Source organism: Macrotis lagotis, chromosome X (genome assembly GCF_037893015.1).
Source record: "Macrotis lagotis isolate mMagLag1 chromosome X, bilby.v1.9.chrom.fasta, whole genome shotgun sequence".
Lineage (NCBI taxonomy): Eukaryota > Metazoa > Chordata > Mammalia > Peramelemorphia > Peramelidae > Macrotis > Macrotis lagotis.
In genome coordinates, this window is record NC_133666.1 from 75368139 (window position 1) to 75378435 (window position 10297).

General features: G+C 52.2%; 1 protein-coding gene across 1 annotated transcript; it reads left to right on the forward strand.

Moving 5' to 3' along the window:
• Nucleotides 1-667: 667 nt before the first annotated feature.
• SNX12 (sorting nexin 12) lies at nt 668-7380 on the forward strand. Its single transcript, XM_074200359.1, has 5 exons — nt 668-870; nt 4782-4877; nt 5274-5398; nt 5789-5879; nt 5978-7380. Exons 1-5 carry the CDS (start codon nt 706-708, stop codon nt 6137-6139), a joined length of 639 nt encoding a protein of 212 aa, XP_074056460.1. The 5' UTR covers nt 668-705; the 3' UTR covers nt 6140-7380.
• The last annotated feature ends 2917 nt before the right edge of the window (nt 7381-10297 follow it).

A 10297-nucleotide genomic window follows, 5' to 3' on the forward strand; every position in this document is an offset into this window, starting at 1 on the left:
GAAGAAAGAAGGCACTGCTGAGCTGCCCCCCGTGGCTGCCCCTTCACTCCCAGTGGGGATCCCAAGAGCCTCTGCGCTGGGAGCGCTGAGTGCCCGCCGGCGGAGGAGGGGCCCCTCGCGGGGTCTCCCGCCGCCTTCGGCCACTGCTCTCAGCCCGGTATGCGGCAGCCGCGCAGCCGAGGTCTGCGATCTGGGCTGGGGACCGCCCCGCGGATCTGCTGGGTGACCTTGGCCAAGACCCCGGGCCGGCCCGGGGGTCGGGGGTGGGCGGCGGCCGAGGACCGGGGCGCAGCTGGCCTCCCAGAGGAGTTGGGAGCGCTCGGCCGGGGCGGGGAGGGGGGGGCGCGCAGCGGAGCCCGGCGCACCGAGAGGCCCCGCGCTCGCGCTCGGGAAGCGTCCTAGTTCCCAGCGGGAGGGGCCGGGCGGCGACGGGGCCGCGTCGGAGGCGCCGGGCCGGCCGCTGGGGCGGGGCCTGCGCGCCGTCGCCGTGGTCGCGGGCCGGAGCCGGCAGGGCGCCGTCGGTTGGTCGGCGGGCCCGTCCGTCAGGAGGCCGCGGGGCGGGCCTGGCCGTCCTCCTCCCTCGGCGGATCTCCTCCCACTCCCCCACGTTCCGCCCCCCGTCCCCTCCCGTCCTCCCCCCGCCCCCCTCCCCCCGCCCCCCCGCCGGGCCGCTCGGGCTCGCGCGCCGGGAGCGGGTGCGGAAAGATGTCGGACGCGGCGGTGGCGGACACTCGGCGCCTGAACTCGAAGCCTCAGGACCTGACGGACGCCTACGGGCCGCCCAGCAACTTCCTGGAGATCGACATCTTCAACCCGCAGACGGTGGGCGTGGGCCGAGCGCGCTTTACCACCTACGAGGTCCGGATGCGGGTGAGTGAGCGGGGGCCCGGGGTGCGGGCCCGGCGGAGGGGGAGGGGCGGGGAGCGCCGGCGGCCGCGCGCGGGCGCGCGCCCCTGCAGGGGCGGGGCCCGGCGGGACCGCGGGACCGCGGGGCCGGCCCCCCCCCCCCCCCCCCCCCGCTCCGGGCGCGGCGGCGGGCACGAGCGCGGGCCCGAGGCGCCGCCCGCCGCGTGCCCGCGAGGGAGCGGAAGGGGGCGAGGGTGGCGGGGAGTCGGGGCCGGAGCCCGGAGGAGGGGGCGGGGCCCCGAGGAAGTCTTGGGAGGGCTCCGACGGCGCGGCTAGAAAGTTTGGGGGCCGCCGCGCCATCTTGCTGCCCACCCTTCCTGAAGGCCTTTGGAGCCTTTGCACCCCCCCACCCCCCAAGGCCGGCTGGGTCCCGGCAGATCCCGGGTGAGAACCGGCAGGCCGTTCGAGGTCATCGAGGAGGGCTCGGGAAACTGAGGCTCAGCAAGCTGAGGGGCTGGGCCCGAGCTCCCGGCTTGATGCCCATTCCCGGCAGGAGGGAGGAGCGGAGGAGGCCCAACGCGGGGCTCCCGAATTAGCTGGGGAGGCCGCATTCGAGCGTTTCCAAAGCCTACGCATTTCCCTAGGCCCCGGTGCCATACAGAAGCAGGTTACGGGCCTGGTGGCCGAGGGGGAAACAAAGTCCCTCCACAGCCTGAAAATGGGTCGGCCGCCGGCCCAGGGCAGAAGTCCCAGCTTTCAGAGCTTCGGGACCTGGAGAATCTGGCCCGGGCCCATTTGGTATCCTGTGACTTAGTGAGTGCTCGGCTTCTCCGGAAGAAGAGCATTTCAGGGACGTGTAGTCAGTGACGCTCTATCCTAGCCCTGCCGGGGGGGGCCTCTCCCCTACGGGTTGGCCTTGACTGGACGGGCAGCTCCCGTGTACCAAAGCTCCCCATTCACCTCAGTTTTCATCACTCTGGGGAGGGGGGCGCACAGTATAAACTTGCACTGAAGTGCTTGCTTTCTAGAATGCTGATTTCCACTTCTTACACTCTGGGCTGCCCGAACCCTCTTAATGTTGTAAATGTGATTGTATTCGGAGTTATCTTATAGCCCAGATATTTATAGCCATCAATAACCAGATTGACAGGCATTTTATTTTGAGTTATTTTCAGGTCCCAATTCTCTCCCTCCACCCAACTCCACCAAAATGTACAGTCAAGCAGAACAAATCTCTTGTTAGCTGTGTCCAAACAAGCTCTTGCCCTTCTGAATGCTCCCCAGGAGGGAGTGGGGGTAGGGGGTGCGGCAGTGTGTTTCTTCCTGAGTCCCCCCTAACGATTTGACTCCACAGGGTCCACCAGAGTTCCTAAGCCATTCAAAGCTATTGGTCTTCACAGGATTATTGTTACCCTATGGCTTGTTCTATAGCATTCAACTTGGATTTCTTGGGAGCAGCAAAGTAGTTGAACTGACCATTTCTTTTTATTAGGTCACCAGCTGATGCTACAGGGAAGGTTTTTCTCCTTCTCCTTCCTCTTTGTAAACAGTCTGGATATTTCTGCCACCATTTCTCCTCATTTGGTCAAGGAAGGAATCCCAACTTCACAGATTTTAGTCCTGGAAAGGATGTCAAAGACCATATGCATAAGGAAACTAAAACTATACAGATGACAGCCAAGTCCACTAGGTCAAATCCACTTTTCTTTCTAGTCAGTTCTGAATACTCTTGTAAGACATTTCTTGGAGGCAGCACAGAATCTGGAGAAGATCTGCAGCAACTTTGTACTAAGGGGTGGCCTAGTACCATGGAGGGTCTAGTGCCAACTCTGAGGAAATGGAAATTATCAAATACCCACTCTAGTGTGACCTCCAGCTTTGTGTCTCTCCTTGCCCTTGGCTTTTATGGAGAGCATCCGTGGCCCAGACAGACAACAGTTTAGCTTAAGGAGCATCTCTACTTAAACAGAAAATGGGAGTTTATTTTTGTCATCTGATTCAGAGGTTAGTCCTGAGAGGAAATGACCTTTTCTTAGACAAGTAGGCAAAGGAGATGTCATTTCTCAGTCAGAGGAAGTCTGCACATTGCTACCTGGAGATTGGCAGGCTCCTTGCAGCGTTTTTGCCTTTTTCTTAGTTCTCCTGCTGGCACCTCTTCTGGCATCCTAATTAATATTCAGGAATCTACCAGAATTTCTCAGCTCATTTCCCAAGTAAGAAGGTACAAGAGAATTAGGCTGTGGCCTAAGTACTGAGTCATTTTTACTTAGAGGGTTACTAGGTGGTGAGTTAAAAAAAAACAAAACACCACCACCTCTTTGTAGAAAAGTTTCAAATAATAAAACAATTCTTCATATGTGCCTCTCTCCCATTCTGCTCTCTTTGCCCTGAGATGGCACCCTAGTGACTAGAAGCTGACCCTCCAGCCTCACAGATTCCAAAGTTCCTTTTTGGAAGCATGATAGGCTGCTGCTGCTGAGGTTTTGGTCCTTCATTCTTGAAGAAGACCATGACATCAGGGAGGTGACACCATGATAAGCAAGTGAAATGGGTTGGAGTGGAGGGGGGGCTGTACTAAGTCACTAGTCTCACTTTCTCCTGTGGAGCCATCTGGCTCCAGGGTCAGATAGGAATCAGGAAAATTGGAGATGGCCCTGGATGTGAGGTAATCAGGGTTAGTGACTTGTCCAGGGTCCCACATCTAAGAAATGTCTAGTGTCTGAGGCCAAATTTGAACTCAGGTCCTCCTGACTCCAGAGCTGGTACTCTAACCACTATACAACCCAGCTGCCCAAGCTCCAGGCTAAGAGGAAAGGGAGTCCTGAAGTAAGATTCCTGGATACTGTTACAGCTATAGGGGGCTAGGGAAAAGGGATAGAAACAGAGTCTTCTAAGTTCCACATTTTGCCCTAATTTGGTTGATGGGAAACCCAGCTATCTCATGTAGCTATTTCTGCCCATGACCTATAAATTAGTCACCCAGTCAGGGACACCACAGTGCAAAGAGAGGCAAAGAATCAGCAAGCCCAAATTCAAATCCAGCTTCAGACATTGGCAAGTTCACTTCACCTCTAACTCCCTCAGTTTTCCCAACATGAGGATAATACTGGCACCTGCCTCTCAGGGTGGTGGTGACGATCAAATGAAATCATCTGGGTAAAGCATTTAGCATACTGACCAGAAGATAGTAAGTGCTTAATACTTGTTTCTTTCTTTTCTTCAGCCCTTGCTGATCCCCGAGGAACTTTTGCATGTTTAGGATCAGGACCAGGCTGGTCAGTATGGTACAGAACAATCCATAGAAAGAGTTGGCTTCTGAGCTGTTCCTCCTGGTGTTTTCAGAGCAGAGGAGAAGCCCAACCCAGTTGTTACCTAGGGCACGGTATGGGCAGTCAGTCTACCTAGTTTTTGAACTCCCACTACATTATCAGCATTCCTGTAGGTGCCACCAAAGCTCCCTGGAGGGGAAACTGTGTTCTCTGCCATCTAGAGATTTAACGGTGTAATTGAGGAGAAGGCCACCACATGGCACAGCAGTGAAGATGGTGTAATATTGTATTCTCTAAGGGGTTGAATTGGTTGGGGCAACCCAACTAGTGTGAAAGTTTCAAAGAGGCCAGTGATGGCTGCTAGAGGAGTCTAGAGAGGTTGCCTAGAGAAGATGGGGTTGGGGCAATTTTGCTGGCTGGCAGGTAGGGTGGTCATTGCTCTGTTGAGTTAAAATTCCTGCTCCATTCAGGACATTTCTAAGACCCAAGTATGGTCCAGCCTGGGCATGACCAAGGCTTAGCATTTTTACTTTGAGCCTCTGAGAAGGGAGCCAGGAACCCAGAGCTGATCAAAACCTATCCCGGCCTGAGACGCCATAATATCTGTGTGAGGATGGACTGAGAGTTCCTTCCTCCTCTCCTCTTTCATTCCTCCTTTCCCTACAGACAAACCTACCTATCTTCAAGCTGAAGGAGTCATGTGTTCGGCGACGCTACAGTGACTTTGAGTGGCTAAAGAATGAACTGGAGCGGGACAGTAAGGTGTGGCCGACCCCCAAACACCCTCCCCTGTGGAAACCAAACCTGGGAAGGGTGGGCACCACTGGACAACCCCCACTGGACTCTTCAAAGGGGTAACTTTAGTGTGAGGCTAGGCCCACCATCGCTGGATGTTGTATCTCAAACTGATCATTGAAGGGTGTCAGGGACCATTCTCTAATGTTTTGGTGCGCTGTCATGAAGAACACCCTTGCCCTTCCACAGAAGTCCCTTAATGCCAGAATCAGATGCAAGACCATTCATTGGTCAGAGTCCCTCTTGTGAACACATGCTTGTATCCTTAGCTTTCCTGAGACCCTGGCTGTGGGACGTGGTGGGTCCTGGGCCCTGTTGTTGTTCCACATCCTCCAGGGGTTGATGTTTGACATCTGCCCACAGATTGTGGTACCCCCACTACCCGGGAAGGCCTTGAAGCGGCAGCTCCCCTTCCGAGGAGATGAAGGCATTTTCGAAGAATCTTTCATCGAGGAGAGGAGGCAGGGCCTCGAACAGTTTATTAACAAGTGAGCTGATGCCTTGATGCCTCTGACTATTCCTTTCCCACCCACCCCTTCCTCTGTTCTATGTTCTTAATCAGTGCTATATTGGTTGGTTCTGGTGTAGGTCGAACTGGAAGTGGGGGGCCATTTCATCCACTGGGAAGATTAGTCCCAAACCTCCAGGTCCTCTCATCCCTAGGACCTCTACAGGTGGTGCATGTTAGCTATAATCTGTGAAATTATCTCACCCCAACTTAGCTAGTCCTACTAAAGTAGAGGTCTTTAGAGCTTTTGGAGGTCTGTATGAAGCACTACCTCAGTAAGGCTACCTCAGCCCTGTTCTTTGCCTTTGGTGCTGGTTCTGGGTCTCTCTTGCCTTCATTACTGACGTGGGCCATCTTGGTTCCCTTACAGAATCGCGGGGCATCCATTGGCTCAGAACGAGCGCTGCCTACATATGTTCCTGCAGGAGGAGACAATTGACAGGAACTACGTCCCTGGGAAGGTGCGCCAATAGGAAAGCCCTCTGGCCACCTGCCTTCCACCTTCCTGGCAAAATGACACTGATTTTTACACTAAGCCTCTCTCTCTCTTGATCTGCAGTGGCTGTCATCCCCTGGCCTGACTGTCTGTCTGCCATCGTTCTCTCTGGCACTTGGCCATTTTGTGGGCACTCTTCTAAGATCTTCCTCTCTAAGGAGAGGTGGGAAGCTGCGGGCAGAGATCCTGGGCTTTTCGGGGGAGGGGGGTCAGGAATTGGACTAAGAGGCACCTGCTTGGGCTTCCTCTTGGGCAACAAGGGTGCTTCAATGGCCAAACAGGTCAGCGATGCTGTGAGTCTAAGGGAGGTTCCCCACTCAAAAGTTTAACCTGGAACTCTGAGCAGGAAGCAACTCTGCCCCTTCTACCTGCATGGAACCTTCCTTTTACCCTGTTGTGGGATGGGCGACTCTCATGGGCTCTCCCAGTTTGCTCTATTCCTCCCTTAGGTCTTCATTTTCTTGATTCCCTTCATCCCTCTTAGGTTGATGTCTGGGGCAGTCATCCACCCAGAAGCCAAGCATCCAGGTTGGGGGATTTGCTGGGTTCATCATACTTAGCTGCCTCAGAGTCTCAAGAAACTTCTGGGGAAGCAGAGGGGTTCCCCTTGTCTTTCTACCCCTCTCAAGGCCCCCAGCTGCTTCCTGTTCTTGGCTGGCTTTTCACCGTCCATCCTTAATTGACCAGTGGAGAGTCAGTAACTCTTCCTGAAATCTCCCTGCAAGGGTGGGCTGCCTTGCAGCCTTGGTGGCTCTTGGGTGATGGTGCCTAGGTGTCTAGGAAGCTCCAAGTGGCCAGAAAGGACTCCTTCCCATTCTTCTTTCCACTTTTTGTTCCCAAAGGGCTACTTGAACAAATAATGGAGTGGGGGTGGGGGGGCCAAGAGCTGTCTTCCCATCCCCTACTTGGGTCACAGGGTTATTGAGCTTTCTGGTCCTGGCTCTTCATAAACCAGTGATTCCTCTTGAAGCTAGGCCGGGGACAGCAGCTGGCTTGCTACAAAGCTGGTTCTTAGGGCTAGGGGCTATCCTGGGCTTTGGGCTGGGAGGGGGGCCTGTTGTCTGACCAGGGCAAGAGAGTAGGAAGAAGCAACAACAGGAAAGCAGGATGTTGGGGGAAGAGATGAGTAGCTTGATCTTGGAGTGTGGAAGGATTGGGAGCCTGTCTGGAGGCTGAAGTGCCCCTAGGACAGAGGCTGTGCCCAGGAGAAGCTCCCAGAGAGAGGCTCTGTTCCCTTTCCCACCTTGCTAATGTTGTTGTTGTTGTTGTTGAAATCGGCTTCCTTTTTTGAGCTGTAGCTTCTGTTCTGTATTTTGTAAGATATTCCTTCAGCATGCACAGGTGCTGAGAGTCTGCTGTGTATATATCCTGACTTGGGGGGTCCATTCAGCAACACTGTTCAATCTTCTCTCAGTCAATGGCCTGCCCAACTTCTGTTCATATTAAACCACTGTGAAGCAAACCTATCAAGTCCTCCTGTTTTGTTTTGGGGTGCCCTGCAGAAGGGAGACTCATAGCAAGTAGGAGTTTGGATCTGTAAATTTGCTGCCCTACCAAGCCATAGACATGTTCACATGCCCTTTTCATGCTTACCACTATCGCAGTAGTCTCTGCCACCAGGAAGAGGAGGAGACTGTTGGTGTGGATGATCCTTAGCAGATTGGGGTGGGGGGTTGGAGAGGGAACTTATGCTGATTTTAAAAGTCCTATGCTTTTTACTTAATAGGCTTTTAAGATGAAATTGAGAGAGTATTGTTTTTTTTGGGGGGGGGGGAAGGGAATAGATGCAATGCAAATGGAATAGTGAGAAGGCCAACAGAACTTGGAAAGGACCCCTAAAGACTCACCAGAAGTGGTAATGGGAGGAGGGTTTCAAATGAAGTGAGCTTGGTGTCTTGAAAGAGAGAGGGTAGTATAGAAGGAAGGTCCAACATGATTTAATCAGCTGATAAGCAAGGTGAGGCCCCATTGCGGACTGAGAGTGAGGAAGCTAAGGAAGATCTCTTAGGTTTAGAGGAATGGAGAGGATGGGGTGGGCTGGACTTGGAAGGAGACTAGCGCTGTTCTTTGCCTTCTGAGTGACTTGGGCCCCGTGATTCACCTGGTAATGTCTATGCATCCTTGGAAGGAATTAGTGAGGAAAAGAGGACTTGGGGTGGGGATATACGAAGGCCTGTCATGTGACGTATCTGAAAGTAATGTGGTAGGAGGCACAATATGAGGGAGAACTCCTGGTTAAAGCTGCCCCAGTGTGGAATGGACTGTCTCCAGCTAGTGTGAGGGCTAGGGTCAGGGCTTGGGGGTCTGAGTGGAGGCTGACTGACCATTTCATGTGATATACTAGGTGTTCTCTGAAGTCCATTCTCCCTAGGTAGCCTCAGAGAGGAATTGAGGATCACCTTATGAATGAGAATTGGGGTCCTAGAAGCCAGGAAGACTAAAATATGGATGTTTCCTAGGATTCCAAGTTCCAAGCTGGCCAAGACCTTTGAGCTCATTGACTCTCTTTAGAGTTGAGGAAACTGAGGTGAAATGACTTGTCCAGGTTCACTCGGCTACTAAATGTCTGAGGGAGACTCTGAAGCAGCTCTTGACTGCAAGTTGAATATGTTTTACCGTGTTGCCTTTCCTAGAGCAGGAATCAGACAATGGAAAGGCATTTGAGATGAAGATCCTGAGATTTGGAAGGAGGCTGAAAGTCAGAGCAGATAAAGCAGGGAGCGGAGAGAGCGGAGACCAGCTCCTGCCTTTGTCTGACACTAAGTGCTGCTGCCAGGGCCTGATCACTTTCCCTTTCTGAGCTATGACTTCTTTTCACAGCTATAAGCTCCATGAAGGGCGGCTTTCTTAGTTCAGGGAGATGCTTCCAGCGCTATACCAATGTCAGTAGCACCACAAGGGAGGCCCAGGCTTTATCTGGAGCCTTCCTCTTGTCCTCTACTTTCCTGCCTTGGGAGGCTGTGGTAGAGTTGGCTTCCTAATAGCTCAAAGGATTAGGAGGAATGAATTCTCATCTAGTAATTGGTGCTGTGTCCTCTCCATGTCAACTGCTCTAAGATACCCCAAGATGAAGAAGAGGTTCAGATCCAGCAACCAAAGCAGGTGGCATTGGAAGGAAAGAAGCATGTATTGGATGCCAGAAACCCAGAGAAGAAAGCTGGCCTTGTCCTTCTTAGGTCTCCATGATCTCACCCAAGGCTTGGGGGGGTGTGTGTGGCAGAGAACAGGTATTCATTGGATCGTATGCTAATGGTTGCTGCAATTGAATGAAGACCAGTGGAACCCCAGAGCTGACTGACCCTTGGTCATGTGACTGAAGCCCCCCCTTCTCTTCCTACATCTAGCCTGTTGTTAACCCTTTCCTTTTCATTACTACTATTCTGAATTGTCTTCAAATGATCATTGACTTAGGGCAGGAACAAAAGACTTTTGCATCTTTTATTCTGTTTAAATATCACTATAGCCATACTCACAATATTCATGCAGTCATCCCTCTCCCCACCCCATCACCAAAGTTTGTGGCTCCAAGTGAGCATTTAGGTCTCATTGTTAAGGTTTACAAAGCCCTTCACATGATCTGTCATCTTACATGAGCTTTACCATGGAGGTAGGTATTAGGATGCCGGTTTACATTTTTCACAGGTGTTGCTAGTGACTTACCCAGTCACACCACTAATAACTGTCTGAGGCAGGATTTGAATTCACATCTCCCCAGTTCCCAAGTCCAATACTCCATTTCACAACTCAGTAAGACTCCTTATTTCCACACTCCATTCCTCTTTCATTTAATGCCTTACTTGGAGAAAGCCAATTGTGCCTCTTTTAATTTAAAATTCGTTATTTTTTCCAACAACATGCAAAGATCGTTTTCAGCATTCATGTTTGTGCTTTTATCTTCGAAGTTCATATGCTATAGCTTCCTCCCAAAAGAGAGGAATTAGGAGGTTTATCCACATTAGAAAAGCAGTCTGCTTTGTCCCAAGGACCTGCACAGACTTCCTTTCTTAGGTGTTTCTCCCGCTTCTTAAAGGCATCCCTCCTTGTGGGGTGGGGAAGGCACCAGTAGGGAGACTTCCCTGTTGAGCTCTAAAGTGATGGGCAAGCCAAAGTTAAGAAAAAGTATCTGTAATCAAAATCAAGGGTTTAGGGTATATCAAGTTTCTATAGTATATATTGTAGAATGCTTTAATTCACTACAAATTTTATCTTTTTTCTTAGAAAATGATGCAAAGGGGCGGCTAGGTGGTGCAGTGGATAGAGCACCTGCCCTGGAGTCAGGAGGACCTGGGTTCAAATCCGGTCTCAGATACTTAATAATGACCTAGCTGTGTGGCCTTGGGCAAGCCACTTAACCCCATTTGCCTTGCAAAAACCTAAATAAAA

Excerpts from the sequence above, each read along its gene's own strand:
- SNX12 (XM_074200359.1), top strand. The coding sequence starts at position 706 with ATGTCGGACGCGGCGGTGGCGGACACTCGGCGCCTGAACTCGAAGCCT. Across the intron at positions 4,878-5,273 it reads AACTGGAGCGGGACAGTAAG|ATTGTGGTACCCCCACTACC; the intron begins GTGTGGCCGACC and ends ATCTGCCCACAG. Across the intron at positions 5,880-5,977 it reads GGAACTACGTCCCTGGGAAG|TGGCTGTCATCCCCTGGCCT; the intron begins GTGCGCCAATAG and ends CTTGATCTGCAG.